Source organism: Trachypithecus francoisi, unplaced genomic scaffold (genome assembly GCF_009764315.1).
Source record: "Trachypithecus francoisi isolate TF-2019V2 unplaced genomic scaffold, Tfra_2.0 Lachesis_group17, whole genome shotgun sequence".
Classification (NCBI taxonomy): Eukaryota; Metazoa; Chordata; class Mammalia; order Primates; family Cercopithecidae; genus Trachypithecus; species Trachypithecus francoisi.
In genome coordinates, this window is record NW_022681462.1 from 36,099,270 (window position 1) to 36,112,821 (window position 13,552).

General features: G+C 46.0%; 2 protein-coding genes across 5 annotated transcripts in view; one reads left to right on the forward strand and one right to left on the reverse strand.

Moving 5' to 3' along the window:
• The window catches only part of DNAH6 (dynein axonemal heavy chain 6), a 353,105-nt gene extending 348,262 nt beyond the window's left edge, over positions 1-4,843 (forward strand). Inside the window, exons 77-78 of the mRNA XM_033175267.1 lie at positions 1,131-1,353; positions 4,555-4,843. Of these exons, the coding sequence (XP_033031158.1) occupies positions 1,131-1,353; positions 4,555-4,658 (327 nt within the window). The 3' untranslated portion in view covers positions 4,659-4,843. The remainder of the gene's footprint in view (positions 1-1,130; positions 1,354-4,554) is intronic.
• Positions 4,844-6,887: 2,044 nt separating this feature from the next.
• Positions 6,888-13,552, reverse strand: part of TRABD2A (TraB domain containing 2A) — a 60,138-nt gene continuing 53,473 nt past the window's right edge. For 3 of the 4 annotated variants that reach the window (XM_033175271.1, XM_033175270.1, XM_033175268.1), the window contains 2 exons: positions 9,201-9,452; positions 6,888-7,333 (listed from right to left, as the gene is read on the reverse strand). In XM_033175271.1, coding sequence (XP_033031162.1) covers positions 7,150-7,333; positions 9,201-9,452 — 436 coding nt within the window. In that variant the 3' untranslated portion in view covers positions 6,888-7,149. Of the gene's footprint in view, positions 7,334-9,200; positions 9,453-13,552 lie in introns of those variants that run through there. The other variant, XM_033175272.1, reaches the window with a different exon arrangement.

The following is a 13,552-nucleotide window of genomic DNA, read 5'->3' on the forward strand; positions in this document are numbered from 1 at the left end:
ATCCCAGTTCATACCATGTCTCTGCTTGGGTCATGTGTGCTGAGCCATGAGAATACCTTACAATCTCTGAGATCTGGGGAGACCTCAGACTGTCTAGCTGGCCTGTCTCCTGGCCCACCTAGCAAATGTCTGCCACCAACAGACCAGGAGACGGGCCTGTAGTGCGGTGTAAAGAAAACAGCCAGTGTCATGTGACAGGCACATATACTGGTCTAAACACAGAGTATGTGTTTAAACAGCTTTATCTCTGTTACAAACAGCCAAGATCACTGTCAGCCCATTTGCCTCCTTGGCTCAGCATAGGAAAAGGTGCTCCCTCTGGGTGGATGCCCAGATGATGGACACCCAGTAGGTAGCAGGATAGTTTTCAGGGAAATCTGCATAAACATATGTGGCAGCCCAAAAACAGGAAGGCCCACCCTGCTGCACCCAAGAAACAGAAAGTTTAGGACACCAAAAAGCAAAGACCAGCTAAAAAGAATTTAGTTTACCATCCTTTTATTCACTATAAAATGCACTACATATTATCCAAACTGCTTAGTCCTCTGCCTGCAGACGTGAGGCTCCAATTATCCAAAGACCTGGGGCCAGAATTGGCCAAATCCAATCAGAGTTTGAGGAAGAATGATTCAGATACCCACAATTGGCACAAAAAAAAAAAAAAAATGTGCACCGGTGGAGACATCCAATCACGGGACTCTGATGGGCAGAGTTTCTCACTCTCCCTCTTTCTTATTTAATACAAACATTTAAAAGTAAGCATAATTTTAAAAAGAGAGAGAGAAAGAACAAAAAGGAATTTTCCATGGGCACTCTGTAAATATTATTGCAGATATATAATCTGTCTTCTAGGAGGGCATCCAAATCCTTGAAAACCCTTGCTAAGAATAACAGACGATAATCTCAGTACTCCTCCACCTCCCATGAAAAGGGGAAAAGTCATTACATTATTATTACATTTTTTTTGCCTCTCAGAGCCTCAAGATTGACCTCTCTAAGATGTGAATAATAACAGCAATGTATAGAGTGTTTTTTAGAATTACCTGGTGAGGATGTGGGACATAGGAAGTGACTCACACCTGCTGATCCCTTTTCCCCCTCTCACTTTGAGACTTGTGGGTATCTTTCAGTTGCCCTCTCCCGAGGATGGTGTTCTTGTTCATGGGATGTTCATGGATGCTTTTCGATGGGATGATAAGGAAATGGTGGTAGAAGACGCATTGCCCGGACAGATGAATCCAGTGCTGCCTGTGGTGCATTTTGAACCACAACAAAATTATGAGCCAAGCCCAACACTTTACCACTGCCCACTTTATAAAACAGGAGCCCGGGCAGGAACACTCTCAACCACAGGTGAGGATGTTCTTAAGATTAGTTCAAATAATGACCAAATGCAATCTTCCATCAAAGTCCAAACACTGAGCTGTAATTGGCTCAAGATCTCCCTTGGGCCAATTAGCTAGACTTAAAATGAAGCCGCCTATAACATACAAAATTCATAAATGTAATTATAAATTCTATTTGTTCTGACTGTAGATTAATATTATAGAATTAATTATTGCTTCTATTAGAATCTAAGGAGTAGAAGATAGAGTTTAACAAGTAGAGACTTCCACTTTCAAAATGGTGGTCTGAATAGACACTAAAATCTCTCTTTTTCTCACCAAATCCATTTTTACTCATCACAAAAGAGATTTTAAAATAAATGAATAGGCTGGGCAAGGTGGCTCACCCCTTTAATCCCAGCACTTTGGGAGGCTGAGGTGGGTGAATCACCTGAGGTCAGGAGTTCAAGACTAGCCTGACCAACATAGTGAAACCCTGTCTCTACTAAATACAAAAAATTAGCCTACGTGGTGGCGGGTGCCTGTATTCACAGCTACTTGAGAGGCTGAGGCAGGAGAATCATTTGAACTTGGGAGGCAGAGGTTGCAGTGAGCCGAGATTGGGCCACTGTACTCCAGCCTAGGTAACAAGAGCGAAAACTCCATCACAAATAAATAAATAAACAAATGAATAAATGGAAAGCCCTGATGCAAAACTCTGAGTGGATCTGAAACTGAGATACAGCTCTGAAAAAAAAGAAAGCAGACAGAAAGAAAGCCACCTCAACAGATACACCGAGGGACAGCTGAAGAATGAACAGAGAAAATGAACTGGGAAAGTCGCCTTGAATACAGCATAGTGAGAGGGGAAAGAAGTGACCCTGTGGGAGGAGCCAGAATTTGCAACGTTTTTCTAGTTTTCTAGGCAACCTGGAAGGAGAAAATAAAGAATGGAGGAGAGAGAATATTTGAAAAAATAATGGCTGGTAATTTCCCAAAACTAAAGAAACACTTGAATCCTTAGATTATGAGGTCTCACAAAGTGGAAGGAATGATTTTTAGCAACATACAACAAGTAATCAAATCTTCAAAGAAACCTAGATATACCAAAGTGATACTTAAGACTGTCAGAGACAAAAAAAGATTCTCAAAATAACCAAAGAGAAGAGACAATGTATAATATATGCTGGAACTGAAATCCCAGAGAATGAGAATCAGATTGATATCAGTCAACTCTCATTATCCACAGTGCATATAAAAAGATAACGGAGAATCACCTTCAACGGGTTGAGGGAAAATAACTTTGAACCAGAATTCAAAACACAACCAAACCATCTTCCAAAAGGGAAGTGAATAAAGACAGTTTTGAACGTACAAATGCTTTAAATTCATCATCACTGACCTATTTTGAAAAAACTCCAGCTGTCTAGCCAGGTGTGGTATCACGTGCCTGTAGTCCCAGCTACTCAGGAGGCTAAGGTGGGAGGATCACTTGAGCCCCAGAGTTCAACACCAGCCTGGGCAACCTAGTGAAACATCCATCTCAATTAAAAAAAAAAAAAATCCAGCTGTCTTAGTTTGTTTGTGTTTGTGTTGCTATAAAGGAATACCTGAGGCTGAGTAACTTTAAAGAAAAGTTTACTGGGCTCATGGTTCTGCAGGCTGGTGCCAGCATCTGCTTCTGGTGAGGGCCTTAGACTGCTTCCACTCATAGCAGAAGGCAAAAGAGAGCTGGTGCATAGAGATCCACGGCAAGAGAGGAAGCAGGCAAGATGGGAGGGAGGCGCCAGACTCTTTTTAAGCAGCTCTCGCAAGAACTAATAAAGTGACAGCTCACCCCCCATTCCAAGGAGTATTAATCTACTCATCTGGGATCTGACCCCCATCATCCAAACACCTTCCATTAAGCCCCATCTCCGACACTGGGGATCAAATTTCAACATGAGATTTGGAGGGATCAAACATCCAAACTATAGAAGCCTGGCATAAAGAATTCTTACAAATCTGGGAGAGGGGACCAACAACCTAACCTTATCTGAAACTGTGACAGAAACCCCATCTTGTACAAGGATCAAAAGAAACTCTTTTTCAGCTATTTAAAGGAGGGGTAGTCCTATGTAGTAGTCATCAATGGCCACTAATATCCCAAAAAAGAAAGACAATCAGACATAGTGTGCTTCCTGATAGGAGTACGTACTACCAAAGAAGTATTCCTGCCGTAAAACTCAAACCTGCTAGCCTGGGCAAGATGCCGAAACCCTGTCTCTACAAAAAATACAAAAATTAGCAAGGTGTGGTGCACACGCCTGTAATCCCAGCTGCTTGGGAGACTGAGGCAGGAGGATTACTTGAGCCCAGGAGTTCAAGTCTGCAGTGAGCCATAATCAAACCACTGCACTCCAGCCTGGGCAAAAGAATGAGACCCTGTCTCAAAAAAAAAACAAAAAAAAAGGAAAAATAAAACCTCAAACCTGAATGTAGTCATGCCTCTAGATCTAACCTCCCCTTACAGGAAGAGAGGAATATATTTAAAATCACCACAGCAATGCTGTCATCGAAATCCAGATTCTGGGAAACTTAACAGGACAAACAGTCTGGTTGTTTCAACAGATATGTTACAAGGGGGCAGCGAAAGAAGCAGAGGGAGACCTACCAATTGAAAGACTAAGAGCCACATCACTGTTGCAACATATGAAACTCATTGGAATCCTGGTTATTAAGAAATGATTAGGCCGGGCACAGTGGGTCATGCCTGTAATCCCAGCACTTTGGGAGGCCAAGGCAGGTGGATCATTTGAGGCCAGGAGTTTGAGACCAGCCTAGCCAACTAGTGAAACCCCGCCTCTACTAAAAATACAAAAATTAGCCAGACATGGTGGTATGCTCCTATAGCCCCAGCTACTCAAGAGGCTGAGGTAGGAGAATCACTTGAACCCAGGAGGGCAGAGGTTGCAGCGAGCTGAGATCGTGCCACTGTACTTCCAGCCTGGGTGATAGAGTGAGACCCTGTCTCAAAAAAAAAAAAAGAAGTTCTATGAAGTCTAAGCTGGACGAGTCCTAAAGAATTATTTGTTCTAAAAATCTTCATTTTATAGAGCATAAAACGACCCATAAAGGACTATTTGTCCAGTTAGGACTGGAACCCAGATGTCTTGACTCTTTGTAGCCTCTCAGTATGAGGAAGTTATTCTCTAAGTAACAACCCTTTTTTCCCTATATCCTTAATTAGGACATTCAACCAACTTTGTGGTAACCGTCCTCTTACCCTCCAAGCGGTCCAAAGACTACTGGATTGCCAAGGGATCAGCTTTGCTCTGCCAGCTGAGTGAATGAAAAGGTGCCACCTCAGCACTGAAAAAGAACCAGGCCAGAGATCTTTCCTAATGGAAGCAAAAGGTTTGAATAACTTATATGTGAGCAAAAAGGTGTTAATTCTGATTTGACTTAAAGGTATTAAGTGTGACTTTTATTTCTCTTATGTCCTTAAAATAAAGTGTTTGAGTTCTTTCTGTTGGCAATTCAAGCTCCGCTGTAGAAGCAGTGGGTTCAACACCCACCTGTTAAACCTGCTCCCCCACCCTAAGTGAGAGGCAGCTTCCCATCAGTTACTTTCTGGGACCCCCAGGAAGAGTCAGGACTCAGCACTCGCTTCCCCTCACAGGCTCCTTTCCTCTTCACCCTGATATGAAAGGCCCCAGGTGCTTCCATTTCTAGACTAGATTAAGGCTCTCAGCATCCAGTGCATGGGAGGTTGATGCGGTGAGCACAACTGGTAGAGCAAATGAGCAGGATAGTAAGAAGTTGGCCTCTGATGTCAGTTCCCTGTTCTGTGGGGCTCCATCACAATCCTTGGAAGAGCCTATGCTTTCACAAAAGGGCAGGCCAATCCTGCCCAAGTACGGGGGATTTTCCTCTTCCACTTTAGGATGATTCTGTATGAAAACTAACCACGTCCCAGTCAGGTGCATCTGAGCCTCTGCCACCTCAAAAGCAGAGATTGGTGGCTCAGTTCTCAAGTGGAGCAGCCAGTGTGACAAACCATCTTGTGTCGGTCCTGCCAATAATGGTCTGCCTGCTTCCTCGGCCATAATATGATCCAAGAAACAAGGAAATCACCCAGCTAGGATTGAGCCCTTGGTGGGAGCCACACCACCCTCTTACAAAGAATTGGAGGAACAGAGTCAGCCCTCCCAGTGTATCTCTGCTTCCCCGCTTCATCCCCATACCTATCGAAGTTAAGAGTAGATTCCAGTCGCAGAGAAGCAGGTAACAGCACTTTTGCCAGAAATCAGTGCACAAATCAGAAACTACTCTTGGTGTTTCAAGCAGAAATAGTTGCTAACATGGTCACAGGAATGGCTGCCGCTGCAGAAGTCAAAGAGTTGATATCAGGCATCGCACCATCTGTACTCCAAGGTGGGAACCCTGAAGGAAAAATTGTGCCAACCTACAGCTACTCCACGCTGAAGCAGGGGAATAGAGGGGGCTACAGAGACTGACCACTGCACAAACTTGTGTCTGCTGAAGCCTGTGCATAACCATGCCCCCTGCTCAAGAAAAATTCCCTCTGCCCACTTTTGTTCTCCAAATATCCCATGAGTGTATCTCATTAGGAGAATCGAACATAGCAGCAGGGGGATTTGGGAGTTTTTGCCCGCCTACCCCTGCAATACAGATGGTGCAGAATGGAACCAAAGTGGTGGACATGGATCTTAAGTGCCACCACACTACTGTTTCAGTAAGGCCACTGAGATCTTCTGGGCCCTGGAAATAACTGAGCATGAACCCACAAAAGCCTCAGAAAAGGAAGGGAAGCCAGAGCTACAAATCCAGACAATCAGCCTTACCCTAAGCCAGATTAGGGAACAAATACAACTACTTCTTATTGACCACACCCAAGTCCTGGACAGACATTCTACCTAGGGTTTTTGTGGGCTACTCAGAAGCCCAGGACCATATAGGACGCTTGCCACAGGTGGGAGACCCTGATCTGGAACCATGGTGGTTAGGGGAGGGAGATCACCTGGGCAGGGTTAAAAGCTCCCATTTCAGATTCAACTGGGGAAGTCTACTCTTACACATTTTATAGAGAGAGTCCCAATAAGATTTGTATTTAGAAAAGACATTTACAATAAACATGTGAATAATAAATAACAAGATGGGGATTGGGGGTAGTCTGAAAACCACTTTCTTGCACAGCACCTCTGACAAAGCCTACCCACTCCCCCCAACCCCCACCCAGCCTCTCAGTGAGACACACACATTATACAAAATGAAAGCATCTCTTAGGGCATAGGGAGCACCCTATTCACCAGAGCTTGAATAGAGAGGTGCAGACCACAAGTTCCATGGCCCACTGACGCCCCTGCATCCAGAACCAAGAGTGGCACAAAGAAAGGGAGCAGAAAGAGGAAAGGATCAGGATACAAAGCCAGAACCGGAAGGGATCAGAGCTGCAGCTGAGAAGTGCAGGGCCTAGGGGGAAGCAGTGAAAGGATTTAGGGTGTGAGAGAAGAAGTTGTCTGCCTGATATATACACATCATGAATAAAAATCTACACCAAAAAAAAGGTTTTATTTTCATCCAACTCATTTATAATTTATTTTCACACAACTCATTATGTTACAAAACTACACCTCCACCCAAAGTTGGATAACCCAAAGTCTCATTCCTTGGAAAGAGAAGAATCAACACTGGGCTTCTTTTTCAGGAGAAGTCTCTTCTCCTGGTTTGGGCCCAACAAGGCTAGACCAGAATGTGGAGTACAGGAATGGCCATCCTTCAAGTCTGAGGGGTCAGGGTTTTAGCCTGGTGCTTCCAGTCATTACAGGAGAGGTGTCTCTGTTTGGAAAGCCAGCACCAGCACCCAGAACACAGGAGTCCAGAGAGACAGGCAGGCACTGCTGGCCACCATCTGGCTGTGGTGGGAATGCCCATGGCGAGGGAACTGCAGCTCAGTGGAGATGTGCCTGTCCAGGACAGGGACCTGGAGTTGCGGGACCATGTCACTAGGAGGCAAAGGGAAAGACAGAGTCTGAAGGCACAGCAGAAACCACTGCACACGCCAAGGCCCCCAAATGCCCACACAGCTTCTCTTCATCTCCCCTCCTTAAAGAAAGGAATGGGTATTAGTATGTTAATAGGCTTCCTATATCTCTGGTCCTCTTTCATGTCTTTGGCCACTGCTACTAGAAAACCAAATGGCAGAGGATATTAAGACCAGCAGACTAGCCAACTGTCCCTGGCTATTTGGTTCTTCATCCAAAGATTAGTGAAAGTCTTCGTATAAGGCCCAATTCAAAGTTTGCTAATCACTAGCCTCTGGGCAATCTTAGGCAGGGACCCTCCTCACTGGCCACCACAGAGGCAGAGCCAGACCATGCTGATTCCTCCCTGTGTCTCTGCCTCTCTCACCTGCCCAAGTCCAGGCCTGATGTGCACAGCATGTAGGCATACCAGGTCAAGACAGTTCAAGCTGAGGGGCCCATGACCTCAGGCTTACCCAGATCTTTCAACTTAGCTGGGGTATAAAGTGCCCAACCCCGTGGCCACCAATGGCCTTGTTGGAAAAAGTACTAAACACGTCAATTTATTCCTCTGTCAATGGAGGATAGTTCATGAGTCACTGTGGGACATGAACACCATCAGAAGCTGTCCCCGTTCTCCAGGTCCCATCTGGCTGCCAGCTTCTGTCCATTTACAATGCAAATCACACAGCATCTCACATGTCCGCTTCAAACCTTTCAATGGCTCCCTACCTCCCTCCCTGTTTACCTCTCTAGACACGTCTCACCCCACTACTCCTTCACTTCCCAGGCCCCAGTCAGAATTACTTTATCTCAGCTTCTTTAACACAATCGTTCCCTCCAACCAGACTTTCCCATTGTTCCCTCTGCCCTCAACTCTTCCCCTTCCCTACTCAGTTGTTCACTCACTCACTCACTCATTCTACATTTATTAAGCACCTGTGCAGGCACTGGATCCCTGAATCTACTGATCCAGACTCAGAAGCTCTATTCACAAGGTTCCACTTTGCCTTCTAGTCAGTATAAGCCAAAAGGATGCTTCCTCAAGGGAAGACTTTCCTGACCTCTGACCCTAAGTAGTAACCTCCAACACACACACACACACACACACACACACACCATGCACCACAAACACACACACCCACAGCACCTTACACTTCCATTGCAGATTAGCTACTCAAAAATCCATCTTCCTCACCAGACTGCAAGTTCCATGAAGGCAGGGCCTGTGTCTGATTGGCCCCATACACACAGCATCCAACACAATAGCAGGCACAAAGGAGGGACTCAATAAACCTGAGATTAATTTAACTGGATTCCTGCTCCCAGCCTCTCTGGGGTAGTTCTTCTAGAAGCTTTGTGCCCTGCAGACTCAGGCTTGCCTATCCACCTCTGATCTATTCCCCAGCCATCTCTGAGACTACATTCAGTGTAGGGTCACAACTCTTCCCTTACAATGTGGGAGTTAAACATGCCCATTCCTACCCGAGCTGCTTACAGCTCTGCAAATCTATGGCACTCTCCCTAAATCTGCCATGGAGAAAGATCTGAAAAATCAAGTTCTTTGCAACCTTTCCAGATGCCTTCCACTTTTAACAGACTCATCCTACCCGGAAACTTGTTCTTTAACAAGCATAAACATGTTGCCCTTGCCCTGGCTTGAAGCAACTACCTTAAATCTGGATTCGCTTCTGTCACAGTGGACAGAAAAAGGGTGCCTGGGGTCATGAGGAAAGGGAAAGGTTGCTCCATGAGGGGGGTTCCCATTGCAACCAGTGTGAGGGGCATTCCTGGCTCCACTCACTAGGGTAAAGGTGGATGCCAACCCGACCCAGCCTACTCGCCTGACCTCTCCTCCAGGCGAACCCACAGATCGCTGAATTGCCGGAGTCGCTGCCTCCGCCGTGGCCCCCTCCGCTTCTTCCGGAACTTCTGCTCGGCGTCACTGGGAGGGTGGGCACTTCCAGGCCGGGACACAAGGGGCGGCAGCGTTGAGTGCACCGAGGATATGGCCTCCGGTGTCGGTACTTCGGGGGTAGGCACTTTTGGAGCAAAGATGGTGGACGGGGTGGGCTGTGTGGAGGTCTTTTTACTCTTCCCTCTGTACACAAGTGGAAGGAGGAGGTCTTTGGAGGAGGGTCACACAGCATGGCGCCCTCCCCAGCTCTCTTACACCTCAGGTTTCACGATGACGGCAGATAACCTGAAAGTTCAAGCTGGCCAGGAAGGGCAGAAATTACCCAGTTCTTGAAATTACCTTGGGAATTGATCTCTTTGACGCCTTTTTTTTCCCCCCTCAGATATCCTCACCCTACCTTCTCCAAATCCCCTAGTCCTGGGGAGAAAGATTCAAGATTTTTAAACTATTACATGTACAGTAATTACTGTACTTTTCCAACAATGAACAGGTCAGCACTGTCTAGAAAATCACTGACAATTATGGCTTTATGGCTTTTTTTTTTTTTTACAGACCAGGTTTCTCTCAGTAGCTCAGGCTGGAGTGCAGTGGCCCAATCATAGCTCACTGTAGCCTCAAACTCCTGGGCTCAAGTGATTCTCCCGCCTCTGCCTCCCAAATACAGGCAGATGTCACCACTCTGACTAGTGAACAGTAAAGCTTTTAAAGACAGATGGGAAACGTTTAAATGCCATTTGCTTAAAACCACTGAAGTAGCTCTTAACCCTCTTAATCCTTTCTGTACCCTCATGAGGGCTTTATTCAGGAAGAGGCTCTCAGGACTGTCTTCAAACCACTTAATCACAGATTTGTCCTTAAATCATCTTTCCCAAAGAGATATTTTCACAACTAATGGGAAACTCAGACTCACTTCTAGTTGTCCCCTAAAGGTGACTGTAGTCACCAAATACTTTGAGTGTGAAGAAATAAGCTACTAGAAGGACCAAGTTTCTTCCAACAACAGAACTTTTGTCAAGGGTTTGGTGAAGGGGATGGGGGAGCAGAAAGAGAAGAATTCTACTAGATGCCAATCCCATTGTCTCCTGATGTAGGTAGGGAGTGAGGGTCCTGAAACTCCCATCTGCCTGAGGCAGGGGAGCAGTGGATGTGCCATGTCTAGGGTTTTCCTCGTCCAATGATGTAGGTGCCACTGACCAGCACATGTAAGAACTCAGTTACTCCAAATCAGCCTTGATGAACCATCTGCCTTACCAGAGTGGGCCTCAGTTCTGAGCCACAACATGGCAGAGCCTGAGAAGTCAGTTAGTATTAATGGCCTTGTGTGAGGAAGGGTGGAGGTATACAAGAAGGAAAGCAAAAAAGGGAAAGACTTATATTGGGCAAAAAATATAGAAGAAGGGAATTCCTAAAATGGCAAAGGATTTAAAAAGGCCCCTACTCTGAACCTGAGACTAAGGACCCCAGAAACATGAAGTCAGAGCTAGAAGGTTCCTGGAGGGCAGGGCTTAATATATTATTACTGTCTCCTGAGCCCAGCACAATGCCTGGTACATAACTGTGAAGCCACTTAAATGAACCCTTTCATTATTACAACAAAGAAACTAGAGCCTCAAAAGGGAATGTGCCCCCATCACAGCTCTCTAGGATTCAGGTGGCCTCCTAGGGCAGGGGTCCCCAGCCCCCAGCCATGGACTAGCACTCATCTGTGGCCTGTTCGGAAATGGGCCACACAGCAGGATGTGAGCAGCAGGCAAGCAACCATATAACCACCTGAGCTCCACATCCTCTCAGATCAGCAGGGACATCAGATTCTCATAGGATCGCAAACCCTACTGTGAACTGTGTGTGCTAGGGATCTAGGTTGCACGCTCCTTATGAGAATCTAAAGCCTGATATGAGGTAGAACAGTTTCACCCCAAAACCATCCCCCTCCCCTGGAAAAATTTTCTTCCACAAAATTAGTCCCTAGTGCCAAAAACGTTGGGGCCGCTGTCCTAGAGGGTTCAAGAGCAGATGGTCAGGCAGCTCCATGCCCACCAAGCCCTCTGCCCATGACAGAGACTATGTCTTTCTCATCCTTAGCCTCCATATGACCCAAACAGGTCCTGGTACATGGTAGGCACTCAAGAAAAGTCTGTTGCTTTGATTTAGCAAGGAACATGGTCTCAATCTCACTAGGGCTGTGTTCTATGGCTTGAAACAGTGGGTCCTCACAGTGAGACAAATCATAGCTTTGTTTCTGTTCAACTCACAACAAACAAAGACCTCACCCCAGAAACTCCAGGTAGCCAAGGCCAGGGCTTAAGAGCCAAGTTAATACCCCTGGGTGGGGGTTGGAGAGTAGGGGTCAGGAAGAAGTTAGCTTCACTCTTCCTAGTTTTTATTTCCCTCATATTTCTGAGCTAAGGAGTCCTAAGGAATCATAACACCTACTTTATAACTGAGGAAACTGAAGACCCGGGAGAGGAAACTGACCTGCACAAGGTTACAAGCAGGATTCTGTGCCATCTTTTTTTTTTTTTTTTTTTTTTTTTTTTTTTTTTTTTTGAGACAGAGTCTTGCTCTGTCGCCCAGGCTGGAGTGCAGTGGCACGATCTCGGCTCACTGCAACCTCCGCCTCCCAGGCTTAAGAAATTCTCTGCCTCAGCTTCCCAAGTAGCTGGGATTACAGGCACGTGCCACCAGGCCCAGCTCATTTTTTTGTATTTTTGGTAGAGATGAGGTTTCACCATCTTGGCCAGGCTGGTCTTGAACTCCTGACCTCGTGATCCACCCGCCTCAGCCTCCCAAAATGCTGGGATTATAGGCGTGAGCCACCGCGCCTGGCCAATTCTTTGTGGTTTTTAAGTAACATTCATTGTTGAGATTTTTTTCACATCATAAAGCTAATCCATTCTCATTGTAGAAAATATAGAGAGTAGAAATTAGTGTCACTGTAATCTCCAGGGAGATCCTACAGACAAATGCTCACATGGACTCAGACAGGGGTTTAAGGGTCTCTAGGTCAATAGAGGTGACTGCTCTTCTGCCTCAAATAGAAAATCCCAGCTGCTGAACACACCCAATCCACCATAGAGCCTCTGGGCTGGATCCCGTCACAGGCTCAAGATCTAGATTATCATGTTTTGACCCACCTGGATTCTCACAGTTTAGCTAAACTTCTACCCACAAAGGCTAAGCCCATGATCATTTTGGCTACAATATAGGGCTACCCCCTTGTGCTGATAGCCTATTTGCCCCCTACCTGCATTTCACGCAGCCTCCTCACTCCATAGAAGTCTCCAAGAAAGAAACACACTGGTTGACAAGGAAAAGACCCCAGGCTTGGAGCCTTAGACAAGATAATTGACCTTTCTGAGCCTCTGCCACTTGTATAAAATTAACCTATCCTACTTTGTTGCTGTGAGGATTAAAACACCCCAAACACCATGCTTCACACAGTGCTGAGCACTCAGTAGATCCTTACTTCAGGTGCATCCCTCTTTCTCCCAGTCCTCTGAGAATGAGTGAAGCTGTATAAACCCTAGCAGGGCTGATCAGAACCTTAGAGCATCCTACTGTGTAACCAAAGGGACATCTGCCAGATCCCCAAAGATGTCCATGATCTTGCCCCTGGAAGCTCTGAACACGTTACCTTACACGGTAAAAGGAACTTTGCAGGTGTGATTAAGTTAAGGACCTTAAGATGAGGAGAGTAGCCCCGATTATCCAGGTGTGCCCAATCTAATAACATGGGCCCTTAAAAGCAGAGAACCCTTCTGTGGTCAGCGGGGGATATGACTATGGAAGAATGGTTATAGAAATGCAACATTGCTGGCTTTGAAGATGGAAGTCTCCACGAGCCAAGGAATGTGGGCAGCCTCTAGAAGCTGGAAAGGAAAAGAAAACAAATTATCTAGAACCTCCAGAAAGGAATGCAGCCAAGTCCACACCTTAATTTCACCCAGTGAGACCTGTGTCAGACTTCTGATCTCCAGAACTATAAAATAATGAATCTGTGTTGTTCTAAGCCATTGAGTTTATGATAATTTGTTATAGCAGCAATAGAAAACTAACATAGTATCCATTATCCCGGGGGGAGGAGGGAGGAACTGGCTAAGCCCTCTGCAGATTAGCCCAACAGGAACCCCATCTCTTTCTCTTCTCTGCTGAAAGAATAGCAGCCTCACATTCAGGAGCATTTCCTGTGTTTTCCAGCCTGCTGACAAGTGGAGAGTGGCAGCTGCTAGTTGCCCTCCCCACATCCCAACATGCACACCCATCTCTGTCTCCCCAGTACTGGC